Source organism: Adiantum capillus-veneris, chromosome 24 (assembly GCF_014529385.1).
Source record: "Adiantum capillus-veneris isolate H3 chromosome 24, ASM1452938v2, whole genome shotgun sequence".
Classification (NCBI taxonomy): domain Eukaryota; kingdom Viridiplantae; phylum Streptophyta; class Polypodiopsida; order Polypodiales; family Pteridaceae; genus Adiantum; species Adiantum capillus-veneris.
Genome location: NC_140954.1, coordinates 71,036,177 through 71,051,702, shown reverse-complemented (window position 1 = coordinate 71,051,702; position 15,526 = coordinate 71,036,177). Strand labels below are relative to the sequence as shown.

Sequence of the window (15,526 nt, the reverse complement as noted above, 5' to 3'; positions counted from 1 at the left end):
CCTTGTACCTCTAAAGGTACTTGCTTAAACTCGGTGTCCTACACATCTTTGGCATCTTGCTCATCATAAAGATAATATACGTATGTGTGAAGGTTTGGGCTAAAGCATGTATTGGTGGTACCAAAGAGTGGTGTCTAGGACACTAAATTCTATCCAAGATACCCCAACCTATTATGTACTAAATACTGGAAATATGATTGCAAGAATAAAGATGAAGATGGAGAAGATGAAGGAGAAGCTCAAGGGCACACACCGCTGGAAGTAGCATTATTGAATGTGCTAATACCTTGTCCAGAAACAATGACCGTCTTTATAATCTTGAGAAGAAAAGCTTCTAGCAAGGACAAATATCTAATTTTGAGAGGTCTAGTCTCGTTTTCTTAATTGTGAGGCTTGAGTAATTCTTATTATTTGTGAGACTCTTGCAAGGTTAATAAAGCACACGTGCTATTGAAGTACAAAGAATAACTTTGTGGAAAAAAGGACACCCCATTGGGTCACCGCAGTCTCAAAAAAATTAAAAACCTTTGAAAACAATTGAAAATGAAAAAATGAAAAAATGAAAAAAAGTCATTGTGCTCTATATATGAAGTGGTTGTGTAGCTTGCACGCAATGTGTATATGCCTGTTTACATTCTAGATCTCTTTTCTTTAACTTTTCCTGAGAGTTTTCTTCCCCTGGGGTTTTCCTAGAACTATGGATGTATTGAACTTTTTTTTTCCGGACACACCAGAGGGCCCACAAGGGAGGTGCTTATCCCTTCCAAATATTAAGCATGTTACATGGTCGGGCAAGGACCGCGTACCATCAGGGAAGAGCCACGCGTAGGCATCACCATGGCCACCTAATTGATGCACCATGTGCTGGGACGATGGAGAGAACTCGTAGCAACCATCTAGGAACCTCCTCCTTGGGTGACCCACCCCAGGAGGAGGATGCACTCGAGTGTCCAAGGGCAAGAGCCCTAGCAATGTGAACAACAAGGGAGCACAAGGTGTCCCTCTAGAGTGTGACCCAACGGGGGATTTAAACCCACAACGCGTAAGTTGAGAGACCAAAGCTTCACTGCTAGACCAACTCTTTGGCGACCGAACTTATTTTTTTCTATGTGGCGTAAGCTAGGATTCACTCTAACTAAATGCAAGGCCACTAATACAATATGGAAGCCTCAGCCTTCAATGCTTTCTTTTCCCTATAACAATTACTTATACAAGTTCTTTTTGTATGCAGAACAACCGCTTCCAACATTAGGTATCTTTTGAGAAAGCAAAAATTTTCCTTAGTTTTGAAATCTTTTGAACGAGTCGTATGCATTTGCAAACTATGGCACTACCTTTCAATGGGCCAAGATATTATATTCACATTTTCAAAAGGCCAAAATGGCCTATGAGACCAAAAGGTTACATCCATGTGCAACTCTAGTACGTCTCGGGAACATCGACATAAAAATAAATCAAGGTACCTACAACGGGTAGATATGTAAACCTACCCTACATCCTCATCATCATCACATAATACATGAGGGCTAATGGTGATCATCCCATGAACTCTCTGATGGGTCTTTGCAATATGACCTCAATGTCCTCCATAATCAACTCTCTTGGGGTACATGCTCGATGTAGAAGAAGAAGAAGAAGAAGAGAATTTTAACGTTGTAGGAAACTATCCACACACACACACACACACACACACACACACTTACTATTTCCTTCCACCCACATGCTGATTTTTCCTTTATTACAAGGGCTCAAAAAACCTCTACATCAACACTCGGTTTCTCTCGAAAAAGAGTGCCAACAAAGAGCTCATTTAGGTCGTGGGGGGGGCATTAGAGTGCCAAGAGGTACACTAGGTTCATCATCGAAGAGCATCGCATTTTATGAAACATTTGGTATTTATGTCTCTTGCACATATTACTTACTACAGCAAAGAATGGCATGAAGGCAATATGACCATTGAGACCAAAATGTTAAATGGCAAACTCCTAAACACCAGGGTAATGGAGCAGAAGTAAGATCGAGGTATAAGTGGTGCGTGTGTGTGTGTGTGTGTGTGTGTGAGAGAGAGAGAGAGAGAGAGAGAGAGAGAGAGAGAGCTCTAATCATCACCATCAACAACAATTTGGAGCACTTTTCAATTTGCTGACAAGCCATAACAAAGAGGTGTGCATGTTTTGTCAGAAAAGGTTTTGGATCCAATGGGCATACAAGAAAAGCGAAACAAGACAGCTAAATGTCGCACTACTAGAAGCAACACTAGCCTCATGGATATGAAATAAGTTACCTCTGAGGCAATGAGTAAGCTAGGACATAAAAATAATTTGCACCAGAAATTGTCTCAAGACTCTCAGCTGTACATGCCATGATAATGAACAAATGTGTTTCCAGAAAAAAATGCACTAAATACGCAAAGTATACATCAGGGCTCTCTTGTGCAATCCTTGATTCAAAAATTCGCAACAATTGACCCTGCTTGGCATCATCTAAGATCCCAGCTTCCGATTTTTTTTCCCTTTCGCAAGCCGGAAGTCGGCCGACCTACTCTCGCAAGGCGCAGCTTTTGTCACCTAGCTTCCGAGCTGATGGGGGGATATACATCTTACAACAGTCTTGAACTACTTGGCATAAACGTCTTGCATCGGACCTTGAGAATTGAAAACTCAATATCCCTGATTTTGCTTCTCGAAACTCCACCCTGGAAGCTGACCCTGTAATGGCTTCAAGCACCTTCCCTGAGGGTGCTTCCACCTCCTCCTTAGGCTGATCACTTCTTGAACTGAATTCCTCTGTGATAAATTGCCTCATCTCTTTCTCTAATGCTGTCAGGTTTGCTTCTTCTAGTCTCAAAGTGGTAAGATCAACAATCATGGTATCTAGGCTGCCTGCTGGCCCCTAGAAATTAACATACAAAGCGAGCACCAGTCATCACTTGCTATAGACAATGAATCCAGCTTCACACAGTACAGAAATAGAAGTCCTTCACAAATGCCCACATAGATATGGCATGTACAACAGTTCATGAACATCACATCAGATGTGTGCAAACGTTTATACATAGAAAAGGTCTTTTTTATGCTTCCTATGACTAAAACTGCATGTACTACCTTCAAAAGACATTCATGGTAATTTTGCACATAAATCACCTTCTTAATTTAAGTGCTGCCCTGCCATGGCACCATACATTCCCTTGCACCTACCTCAGTGGTGAGATAGGGCAGGTCAGTGACCTTGAGTTCGGAAAGCCGACCTCTAGCACGTTTCAGGGGGATATTGGGGATGTGGTTTCGATGGACGCATCCCCCCCCCGCCCCCCCCTGCACGACCATTTGGCCAGAGCTAGTTCACACTCTCCCTGGTATATATGGTTTGTCTACTCTGCGAAAAAACCACACTGGTGGACGGTACAGCCATTTTGGCGTGCCATGAACCATGGTGAAGAAGGGTCATGAGCGCCAAAGTCGCAAGAAGGCCTCGCGGCGCTCCCTCATGCAGTTGGAGTTGCCCTAAAGTCTCTCAAACTCGCCCTTGAGTGTATGGACTAGCTCCAACCAGATGTCGAACAATCTCCGCCGGCGGAATAGAGCGAGCCTCAAAGATGCAAAAACATCTTGCATGCCAAATGAACCACAGTGTCAGGCCGCAAATGAGCTCCCAGCACCACTCTCTCACTGCTCCACTCCTGAGGGGTAAGCTCTATGGCAGGCTGGAGTGTAGGACGGCCCTCTTGGATCACTATCATCCTGATGACTGAAGCCATCTCAACACTGAGTGCAAGACCCGTGAGTGTGGACGACGTTGCAGTCCCCCAAGGTGTACTGACTCGTTGTAGACAACGCAGGCATCAGCCGAAGGATCCGTAGCCAAACCTGTTGTGCTATGGGGCAGTCCCACAGGCAGTGATGTTGAGTCTCAAGTGGGTGGGCACAAGTAGCGCAAGCTGCCAAGAAGCCATTGTGTACCAACCAACCTCTATTGTCCCACAGGCACTCCCAGAATCCTGTCAAATCGTTGTTGTTGTTGTGAGACGGTGAAAGGAGGCACAACGGCAAGGACACAAGAGAAGGTAAGGAGATAGAAAAAACGCTGGACATCAATGGGAAGCTTGAGCCCTCAACAAGGCTGGGGTGGGAGGGCACGATTTTCAATTTTTTTTTTAAAAGAAAAATGATGACAACTTAAAAGAGCGAATTAAAAAGCAATGTAGCTCTAAAAGTGAAGGTCGCACACTTCCAGAAATGAAATGATTTCCTTTAGTCTTCAAGTGGTTTGAAGGCCCACTAGAGGGATACAGGTCCAATGCTAAAAATGCACTACCTTTCATCCTTCTTCCTAAGGCTTGTTTTAACAAGCCAAAAAGGTATGCAAAGTTCTCACCCAAGACAACTCTCAAGGGCCAAGGCCATGCATATTTATTAACCTCCTCAAAGTTTCTAAAGTTCCTTCTATGTGCTCAGTAGAGAAACAATGCAAAAGTCAAAGCAGGTTTTTTCATCACAGCATAAAGACTTTCACACAAATAGTCTCGCTTCGAACTTATTTTAGCATCTCTAAAATGTTCTTGAAAAGAAACAAAAGCGATTCTAAAGAACTTGGCTCACACACATCATAGACCTATCATGCAACTTAGCAATAACATCTATATATTGTGAGGTATGAGCAAGACTCAAAAGGACAATCTTCAAAAAATTCCTCTATTTGTAAATGTCTCAAACATGTACCAGTGCTAAGGAAGACATTCTTGAAGTAAGCCAGTCAGCTAGGACACACAGATAAAGTTCAGCGTAAAACACTCATATAGGAGATAAGAACACAAACAAGTCCATTCTCTTTCTTACAAAATTGACGGTACCTGGTCAATACGAAGGTTAGGCCAGCCAACTGCATCACAATAGTTCCTGTAAGTGTTTGACAAAGGATATTCACGGCTTCGAAATTGTCGAACAAGGTAGCCTTTCTTCTTTGCCAACTCATAGGCCTAGGCAATCCAAAACACTTAAGTCTTCATCTGAATAATATAACAAAAATAGTGTTTGAACTGAAACATGTACTACACACCTAGATAACAAGTAGAAAGTAGCATGAGAACATCATCCACTCAAAAAGGGAGGGGGAAAATCATATTGGCATGCACCCACTTCTCACAACCACAATAAAAGAAAACAAAGGTCTAAGGTAGTGGCTCTTTGTTGCCAGCTCATGACTGGCACTCAAGAGTACTAATTCTACCAATGTTCTCTTTTGCAGCTACAATACAACATTAAACAAGGTGCATCCAGACAGGTTATAACTTAAACGACATTGCAATAGATATTCCATGTGATAAGAATACAAGCATGGCTCAGTACAATCAGCACCCATGCATTATCCTAAAACAAAGAAATGGGAATAGAAAGCAAAGCACGCACTCAGGTAAGAGCACACAAAACACTTATTTTTCGGGTGTCAAGCATTTAAACCTCTTATTGTTTATGCAAAAGCAATGGACATCAGCTCACAAACATGATGGCTTCTTTGTAAGCAGCTGGCAACTCTATGTGGAAGATTAGCGTAAAAAGCTTAATGCTTCTCAATCGGTGATAGTGCATAGCCAACTGTTATATGCTTCCAATACGGTTCACATACCCCAGATTCAACCCAAATAGGACACAAAAAAGTCCATTTGCATGCTTCAGTACGTATGGGCCATCAAAACCAGTCAAGTACAAAACTATGATTCATGCAGCAGCTTTTGCTATGATCAAGAAAAGAGCTTATTTGTAAATTATTTATTCGGACTCAATATATATCATAAACTTTGCCTTTTAGTATAAGAGGTTTTGGAGGTGGAGTCAACAACCATCTTCCAGAGCCTCGTATGTTTTCTTCATGGTTATGATAACGTCAAAGTCGACTATGCCGAAGCATAGAGCAATGGGGAGAATACACGGCGCGCGCACGCGCGAGAGAGAGAGAGAGAGAGAGAGAGAGAGAGAGAGAGAGAGAGAGAGAGAGTTGAACCGACCAACTAGGCACTGAATTACTGATTTATAATGGGGGGGGCAAGGTGTTGCTTATATACTAGCATAGGGCCCCATAAGTACCCCCCTTAGTACATTGCCCTACCCAAGACTTGGACAAATAAGTAAAATAACACCTAAAGCCAAACTAAATATTGGGATCACATTGGGCTATTCACTTGAGATGTTGTAACTTTAACACCCTCTCGCTCATAGTGGACATATGTAGGAAGACCAAGTTGATGAAGAAGCTACCATGGACACCCCAACACAGGTAACTTCCACTGGATATGCAGCCACCAATCTTTTTACCTTAGAAGAATGCCATCTTAAGTGTGATTTGCCTCGAAAAAGTTGAGTTGTAGCCCACACTACGTCCAAGAATCCCCATTAGTGAACTGTCAACACATCACGTTCAAACATTCCTAGACAACACACTTTGAAACACAACCTGTCCATAATCCAGCCAACAATGATGGATTATCTGCACCACATCCATAGTGTTTTGTATACGTCGCGTTCGTTCCTTGCCAGATGCATACGCCTTGAACTCCAACCACTCCGACCCACGGTTCAAACACCCATAACTTGAACTCCGACACATGGGTCCAAATCATTTGAAGGAGCACTTTTTGCCCCTCTGTGCCGCTCACAAGCCTCTCCTTGGCTGAACCTAGTTGCGGCAACAGCCACCTGACTAGAAATCTGGCATCGAGGCCACTGTGGCAGCCGCCACATGTGCCATGCCGATCTCCTCTGTCAAATCTTTATCCTCAATTTTTATGTCCAGCTTGCCTTCGCCTTTTTCCTCTTGTGAATTAGCGTCTTTATCTCCCTTGAGGACTCCAACTGTGCCGAGACAACTAACTGAGTGTTAGTCCGCCTTCCTTGTCAAGCTTGCCTTTGCTGTTGTCCTGTCACGTGCACATCTAACCCTATGTGTACGTGGACAAGCTACTTCATGACTAGGGTTCAGTTCAGTTCAGTTAGCCTAGCTTAGGAAGTGTTCTGGCACTTTTGTGAGTCTGTTTGCAGACCGTGCATGTCCAGGCACTTAGAGTAGATGCATATCCTCTGGTTGCACACAACATGATCATCAGATTACAATCAGAACCCATCAGGATCATTTTTACAATGCATAGACCTATTTTTGACATTTTTCACTTATTATTTTTAAGTGACTTTTGTTGGGAACTAGGTAGGGCAATTTTGACAACCAAGTACATAAGAAACCCTAGCGCTAGCACTTTCTGGCAGAAGAGGCAGCAGGAATAAGAGTTCAACAGGCACCTTCTCAGCAAGACCCCCCCCCCCCGAGCAGTCAACACAACGTTTTCAGCCAAAGACCAAGCCTAGAAGTTTCTTCAAGTGCAAAACCAGCCCAACGTTTTGCATCTGCAGCAAACTGCCGACAAACTGTAGCATTAGCAAATCCAACAGATTCCCTAGCGTTTTCGCATCAGGACGAAATTCAGCCCTGGCGTGTTTGGATCAGTAGGACAATCAACGTTTTGCAGATTCACCGCGACGGAACCACTAGAAGCACCGGCGTTTTCAGTTTTCAGCATCAAGATTCTGCACCAAAGTTTGCAGTTTCAGCCCGAAAAACGCAGATTTCAGCATCTGTGTTTTCAGCGCATTGTCGTCATCGTCGTCGTCATCGACATAAAGTTAGAATTCAGCAAATAAAGATTTCAGATTTTTGTCATAAGCGTTTTCAGATTTCAGCCCGTCTCGTCGTCGTCCTCATTGTCGTCAACATCGTCGGCAAGTCCAAGCATTGTAGAGATTTGTGCAATCAATAGTAGACCGCTCTCGCCATAGAGAGTGAGGCCTTCGAAGGAGGGTTTGACAACATTCTGGTGTCGTATTCTTCTCTCTCTATCTCTCAGTCTCAGTGCCTTCATTCACAGTGCTTGCCACTTTGTTTGTGATCATTTGCACTCTCTCACTAAAGGAACGGAAGGCTCTCCCTTCCGTAAGTAAAAGGAACCTTGAGCACAGTTCGGAGCACTCATCTTGAGCAAAGTTCAACATTCACTTCCACTGCACCTTACGTTGGTATCAGAGCTTTGGCAGTGTTCTGTATCAAGGAAAGAACCACAAGAACCACAGAATTTTTTTTGCTTGTTGCGGTCGCACGTAACCAAAGACCTCTTGGGCATGTCGATTCCTAATCGTGTTTTTGAAGAGTGATAGGAAACCCAAGAAAGAAGGGCTTGTCCAACCTCCCCTTGTTTCTTTTTTCACTCATTGAGAGCAGACCGTGCACTTAGCGGCCGGCCAATCGACGTGAGGTGGGAAAAAGCAACCTTGGTGTGAGCGCAAGGCCGCCAAGGGGTGCGCTCACGGGAAAGAGAAGAGCTCGGGTGAAGAGAAGATCCTACTCTAACACAGATTGCAAGCTAAAGAAGAACCTCAAGAACCTCAGGAACCCTAGAACCAAGACCCACAAGAATCTAAGTTCCTCGTGAACTTAAGAACCCACGACTTCAGTGTATGGTCATCACACGAAGCGGAATGGATACTTCGCATGGAGGTGGTGAGCATGGGAGTGGCGAAGAAGAGTTTTCCCCACCAGGAGGTTTTTCTAACCCTCCCTCTTCCCCATCTACGCCACGGATTACACCAAGTCCTATGGAGGCTTTGGTCAAGTCGATGATGGACAGGATGTTACACCAAGACGCACAATGCGCTATCGAGGAGCATGAGCGTAAACAAGCGTGCTTGGCGGCGGAGGACAGAAAAGCACAAAAAAAGGTCAACTTGGAGCGTGTGCGCGAGCAAGCGCGCTTGGCAGCCGAAAAGAAAAGGAACGACTTGGATCGTGAACACAAAGAAAGAATGGCAGCCTTCGAGCGTGAGCGTGAGCAAGCGCGCGCAGCGGCCGAAGAAAGAAGGGCAGTTTTTTAGCGTGAGCGTGAGCAAGCGCGCGAAGCAATCGAAGAAAGACGAGCGGCCTTGGAGGCCGAGCGTGAAATACAGAGAGACCTACACATGCAAGAGTTGGTCCGACAGGTTCTCACCTCGAAATCCGAGTCGGCCATAGATGTTGGTGGTTCATCAAGTGGCGCAAGCCGAGATTCGGACTCCAACAACCTCGTCACAGAGAAGATCCAATTCAGTAAGTATGATGGTAAGATGGATGCCATGATTATTCATTCTTGGTTGCATCAAAAAAATCCTTACTTTGCAACAACTAAGAAGGCAGGAAATAGCAAGGTTTTGATGCCAGCTATGTACCTTGCCGGTGGTGCCATAAAATGGTACCATGCATGGCAAGAGGCACAGTGACCGCGCATGTCACGTGACACATCCAACCCTGTGTCCGTGGACAAGCTACATCATGATCAGGGTTCAGTCAGTCCGGTCAGTCTAGATTAGAAGTGATCTGACACTTTTTGTGAGTCTATTCGTAGACCGTGCATGCCCAGTCACTTAGTATAGATGCATATCCTCTGGTTGCACACAACATGATCATCAGTATTCCCATCATAATCCATTAGAATCAGTTAGGGGATTTTTCCAGTGCATTTAGCCTATTCTCCCTATTTTTGACATTTTTCACTTATTAATTTAAGTGACTTCCCAACAAAAGTAGGTAAGACAATATATAAGCAAACCCAAGTTAGCACTATTTGGCAGAAGAGGCAGCAGGAGCACATGCTCAACAGGCACCTTCTCAGCAGGACCCCAAGAACTTCTAGCGTTTTTGCTCCACAGCAACTTGGCTAGCGTTTTTGGACAAGACACCACAGATCAGCCAACGTTTTGCATTTGTAGAGCCACGGCGACAAGACCACAACAGATCAGCCTAGCGTTTTTGCATCTGCAGAAATCCCGGCGACAGAAACTCCATTTTCAGCCCTAGCGTTCTTGCATCTGCCAGCAACCTCAGCGTTTTGCAGATCTATCCCGACAGAATCAGTCCTAGGATCAGCGTTTTCAGTTTTCAGCAGTCAAACACCGCAGATCAAGTCCCGAACCTCGCAGATCTCACCTTCCCGCAGCAGTTCCTCGCCGCACGGTCAGTTTTCGCAAGGTTTACAGTTTCAGCCTGGAAAATGCAGATTTCAGCATCTGCGTTTTCAGCCCGTCGTCGTCGCATCGTCGCCATCGACATCGTCACCGACATAGAGTCAGAGTTCAGCAATAGAAGATTTGCAGATTTCAACCCATAGCGTTTTTGGACAACAGTAGAAAGATTGCAGATTTCAGCCCTTAGGTCGACTTCGTCATCACCCTTGTCATCGTCGACATAGCCTAGACTTGCATCAATCTCATGCATACCATTTGTACCAGATTGTGCAATCATAAGTAGACCACTCTCGCCGACGAGAATGGGGCCTTTGGAGGAGGGTTTTACAACGTCTCTGGTGTCGTATCTCTCTTCTCTCTCTATCTCTCAGTCTCATACACTTGCACGCGCAGTGTCCATTCACTTTGTTTGTGATCATAGCATTCCCCTCATTAAGAACGGAAGGCTCTACCTTCCATAAGAACAAAAGGAACCTTGAGCACAGTTCGGGGCACTCATCTTGAGCAAAGCGCAAACAATCATTCCGTTGCACCTAACATTGGTATCAGAGCTTTGGCAGTGTTCTATATCACTCAAGGAAAGAACCACAAGAAACACAAGAAATTTTTTTTGCTTGTTGAGGTCGCACGAACCCAAGTTCGCTTGGGCGTGTCGATTCCTAATCGTGTTTTGTTGAAGAGTGACAAGAATCCCAAGAAAGAAGGGCTTGTCCAGCCTCCCCTTGTGTCTCTTTTCACTCATTGAGAGCGGACCGTGCACTTAGAGGCCGGCCAATCGACGTGAAGTGGGAAAAAGCAACCTTGGTGTGAGCACAAGGCCGCCAAGGGGTGCGCCTGCAGAAAAGAGTAGAACTCGAGTGAAGAGAAAATCCTTCTCTAACGCGGTTTGCAAGCGAAAGAAAACCTCAAGAACCTCAAGAACTCAAGACCCCCAAGAACCCAAGTCCTCGTGAACTTAAGAACCCAAGACCACACGAACCCACAAGAACCCACGACTTCAGAATGATCATCACTCGAAGCGGAATGGATACTTCGCTTGGACGTGATGAGCATGAGAGAGGCGAAGAAGAATTTTCCCCATCAAGAGGTTTTTCCGACCCTTCCCCATCTACGACACCGATTGCACTAACTCCAATGGAGGAGTTGGAGCTATTGTTTATGGAACAGAATTTACAACGCGAAGCAAGAAATGCTGCAAGAATAGCAGCCATAGAGCGCACACACCAAGAAAGAATGGCAGCCATAGCGCGTGAGAGCGAGCAAGCACGCTTGGAAGCCAAAGAACAACAAGCCAAATTTGATCGTGAATGCAAAGAAAGAAAAGCAGAAATGGAACGCAGACACGCAGAAAGAAAAGCAGAAATGGATCGCAGACACGCAGAAGACGAAGCAGAAAGACAAGCAGAGAACAAAGCAAGACAAGCAAAATTTAATCGCGAGATCAAAGCAAGGAGGGAAGAGTTCTTGGGACTCTTTTCTCAAACTCAGGCTGTCACGTGACACATCCCAACCCTATGTGTCCGTGGACAAGCTACACCACAACAGGGTTCAGTCAGTTCAGTCAAGTCTAGATTAGCAGTGATCTGGCACTTTTGTGAGTCTATTCGTAGACCGTGCATGCCCAATCACTTAGCATAGATGCATATCCTCCGGTTGCACACAACATGATCATCAGAATTCCCATCAGAATCCATTAGCATCAATTAGGGGAATTTTCCAGTGCATTTAGCCTATTTTCCTATTTATTAATATTTTCACTTATTATTTTTAAGTGACTTTCCAACAAAAGTAGGTAGGGCAATTTTGCTAAGTTAATATATAAGCAAACCTAAGTTAGCACTTTCTGGCAGAAGAGGCAGCAGGAGCTTCCCGCTCAACAGGCAACTTCTCAGCAATACCCCCCCCTCAGCACTTAGCCTCGCCAACAGGAGTCCTCCCCTTGGCGTTTTTCCCAGATCCAGCCATCGCCATCCAGTTCCTCTCTTGCCTGGCGTTTCCACCATCAACTGGCAGCAGATCCAACCTTTTACTAACGCTACCATCCCTTGCAGATTTTCAGCGTTTTGACATTAGCATTTCAGCCAATTCAAAAACGCTAGCCAACCAGCCTGTCTAGCGTTTTTGTTTAGCATTGGAGAACCTCTCATTGCAGCGTTTTTCAGCATGGAATAGACCTACAAGACCAGCGTTTTTCAGCCTTCAACAGCAGCAGAAAACGCAGCCCAAAAGGTACAATAGTTCAGCGTTTTTACCATCAGCATGGACCCTGCCAGATCCACCATTTTCAGCCATTAAGACAGCAGTAAAACAGTTCATTTCAGCCCCGAAACAGTCCATGAAATCCAGCCAATAGAAGATCACAGATTTCAGCCTAAGTCGTCGTCATCACCATCATCGCCATCGGCATAGTCCCATTGCATCAGTCCATTGCATACGCATTGTACACCTTTGTGCAATCAAAGTAGACCACTCTCGCCGACGAGAGTGGGGCTTTCGGAGGAGGGTTTTACAACCTCTCGGGTGTCGTATCTCTTCTCTCTCCTTCTCTCAGTCTCATTCACTTGCACGCACAATATCCACTCACTTTGTTCGTGATCATAGCACTCTCCATAAGACGGAAAGCTCTCTCTTTCCCTAAGAACTAAAAGGAACCTTGAGCAATAAAGATCACTAATCATCAGAAAATACAACATTCATTCCGCTGCACCTAACATTGGTATCAGAGCTTTGAAAAGTGTTCTGCATTACTCAAGGGAAGAACCACAAGAACCACAAGAAATTTTTTTTGCTTGTTGCGATCGCACGAACCCAAGTTTACTTGGGCGTGGTGATTCGTAATCGTGTTTTGTTGAAGAGTGACAGGAATCCCAAGAAAGAAGGGCTTGTCGAGCCTCCCCTTGTGTCTCTTTTCACTCATTGAGAGCGGACCGTGCACTTGGCGGCCGGCCAATCGACGCGAGGTGGGAAAAAGCAACCTTGGTGTGAGCGCAAGGCCGCCAAGGGGTGCGCCCGCAGAAAAGGGTAGAACTCGGGTGAAGAGAAGATCCTTCTCCGACGCGGTTTGCAAGCGAAAGAAAACCTCAAGAACCTCAAGACCCTCAAGAACCCAAGAACCCAAGACCCCGAAGAACCCAAGTTCCTCGTGAAATTAAGAACCGAAGACCACAAGAACCCACGACTTTAGAATGATCATCACTCCAAGCGGAATGGATACTTCGCTTGGAGGTGATGAGCATGAGAGAGGCGAAGAAGAATTTTCCCCACCAAGAGGTTTTTCCGACCCTCCTCCTTTTCCATCTACGACAAGGATTGCACTAACTCCTATGGAGGCTTTGGAGTAATTGTTTCTGAAACAGAATTTAGAACGCGAAGCAAGAAACGCAGAAAGATGTAACAAACTTGGACACTCCAAGTCAAAAATCAATCGCGGCAGCACCAATTAACCACTTCAAAACAATTCACAAATCACAATAGATTTGCACTGGCCCGGCGGAGTTCCGTGCCTAGAGATATTGGCCCCAAAGACTGGCGCCCCTTTCCGTATTTCTTTTTATATTAATCACATCAAAGTACAAGAGAGTGGCTAGGGTTTCACTCTCAGACTCTGCGTCCAGATGCTCTGAGAAGTGAGGCCCTCACCACTAATTTAAAGGTACAAGGGATGCCCAAAAGCAGAGCCCCAAAAGCTTTCAAAATCAAAAGCATCAGTTCTCTCTCTTAGAGAGAGTCTCTTTTTTTTATAAAAAAAAGCAAGTTCTCTCTCTTTCAGCAACACCCAAAAGCTGCCAGCGCAAATTGCGGCGCAATTTCCGGAAAATCCGTACAGCCCTGCCACGTGGCACTGGCGCCACAAATTAGGGTTTCAGCTAGCAGTTAGGGTTTCCAGAAATTAGGGTTTGCTGCGAATTAGGGTTTCTGGCAGAAATTAGGGTTTCTGCTATCCGCCACGTCATCACTTTGTGACATACACCCCTCTTGAAAGCATTGTAATCGACCGCGATTACGCCTGCAAAACCGACAAAAGCCATAAACCGTCTTAGCAGACACTGACTGTTAGTACCTACGTACTAGGAACACACATCTAGCACATGTACCAAATCGATAGTCACATCACACGACATCACAGGACATCACCAGACATCACAGGACATCACATGACATTCAACAGTCATTCGGATCTTAGACCATGATTTATCGGCAATGTAGCTAGCAATCACATCTAGGTCCAATCGGGACCTCATCGATGTCCGATTGACTAACCCCTATTGCAACCATCTCTATTCGAGATCAATCAGACCAAAATGCTGCAGTCATTTCGGCTATCAGTTCCTGCACTCACAAGAAGTCAAGAACAAATCAGTATCATTATCAGGAATTCCATTTCATAAAGTCATACAGCAGAATACTGTCAGCTCTCAGTATCCCTGAAGCTCAAAGAGACATCAGTGACTCTAGTATCTAAATCAAAGCATCTGTTCACAAAGGAGTGGAGTGACTCCCCTCTTGTGCATCCCAATGCACCAGATCTCCGGCCAAGCTGAATTCTGGGTTCCATTTAGAATAGACTATGCTAAACCAAAAGCATCGAGGTAAAGTTTCACAATCTGAGGAGTATCTGCTAGGTCCTCCTCCTCCATCCACTTCGCATCAAGTGCAGGATAATTCTTGAACTTAACCAAGAACCGCCTTCGGACTTTACCTTTAGTCTTCGTATCCTTATGTGCCAAAATCTGTTCAGGAACAAGTATCTCCTCATTTTCTTCCACTTCGGGTTGCTCATCAGGCTCCCCATCATCAGGCACATCACCCTTAACAGGTTTCAAGAGACTCACATGGAATGCATTGTGAATCCTCCAAGTATCTGGCAGTTTCAATCGGAAGGAGACATCATTTATCTTTTCAGTAATCTGGAAAGGTCCGTAGTATCACATACTAAGCTTTGGAAAAAGCCTCTCCTTTCCCTTTTTCTTTCTTAGGCGTGCCTTCTCAAAAGTAAGAGCACCCAATCATCCTCCTTCAGTTTCAAGTCGCAACGATGGCGATCCGCTGCCTTTTTCTGTCGTTCTTGAGACTTTTGCAAAGTCTCGCGAACCTTGGCAAAAGCCGTATCCAAATCTCGCAAATATTCATCCGCTTCCAATATCTAATCTTTCATGCTCAGGAAGGATGGAACCTTCGCAGCACTTTCAACAATCTCACATGGCGTCTTCCCCGTCGAAGAGTGTATCGTGTTACTGTAGGCAAGTTCCACCAAAGATAGGTTCTTTTTCCATTGAGTCTTCTGATCCGAGATACAAGACTTCAATAAATCTAAAATCACTGAATTGGCAATCTCAAATTGCCCGTCAGTCTGCAAGTGGAACGATGACGAGAACTGCAACCGCGTGCCAATGTTCTCCCAAATTGCCTTCCAAAACAAACTCATAAATCTGGGGTCTCTGTCAGAGACAATCGTCTCAGACTGCCATGTAATCGGAAAATCATCGTGATCA

General features: G+C 44.9%; 1 protein-coding gene across 1 annotated transcript in view; it reads right to left on the bottom strand.

Annotated features, from left to right (window-relative positions):
* Positions 1–2,153: 2,153 nt before the first annotated feature.
* The window catches only part of LOC147426564 (uncharacterized), a 31,335-nt gene continuing 17,962 nt past the window's right edge, over positions 2,154–15,526 (bottom strand). Inside the window, exons 3-4 of the mRNA XM_086498670.1 lie at positions 4,850–4,975; positions 2,154–2,892 (exon numbers count right to left, since the gene is read on the bottom strand). Coding sequence (XP_086354796.1) covers positions 2,539–2,892; positions 4,850–4,975 — 480 coding nt within the window. The 3' untranslated portion in view covers positions 2,154–2,538. The remainder of the gene's footprint in view (positions 2,893–4,849; positions 4,976–15,526) is intronic.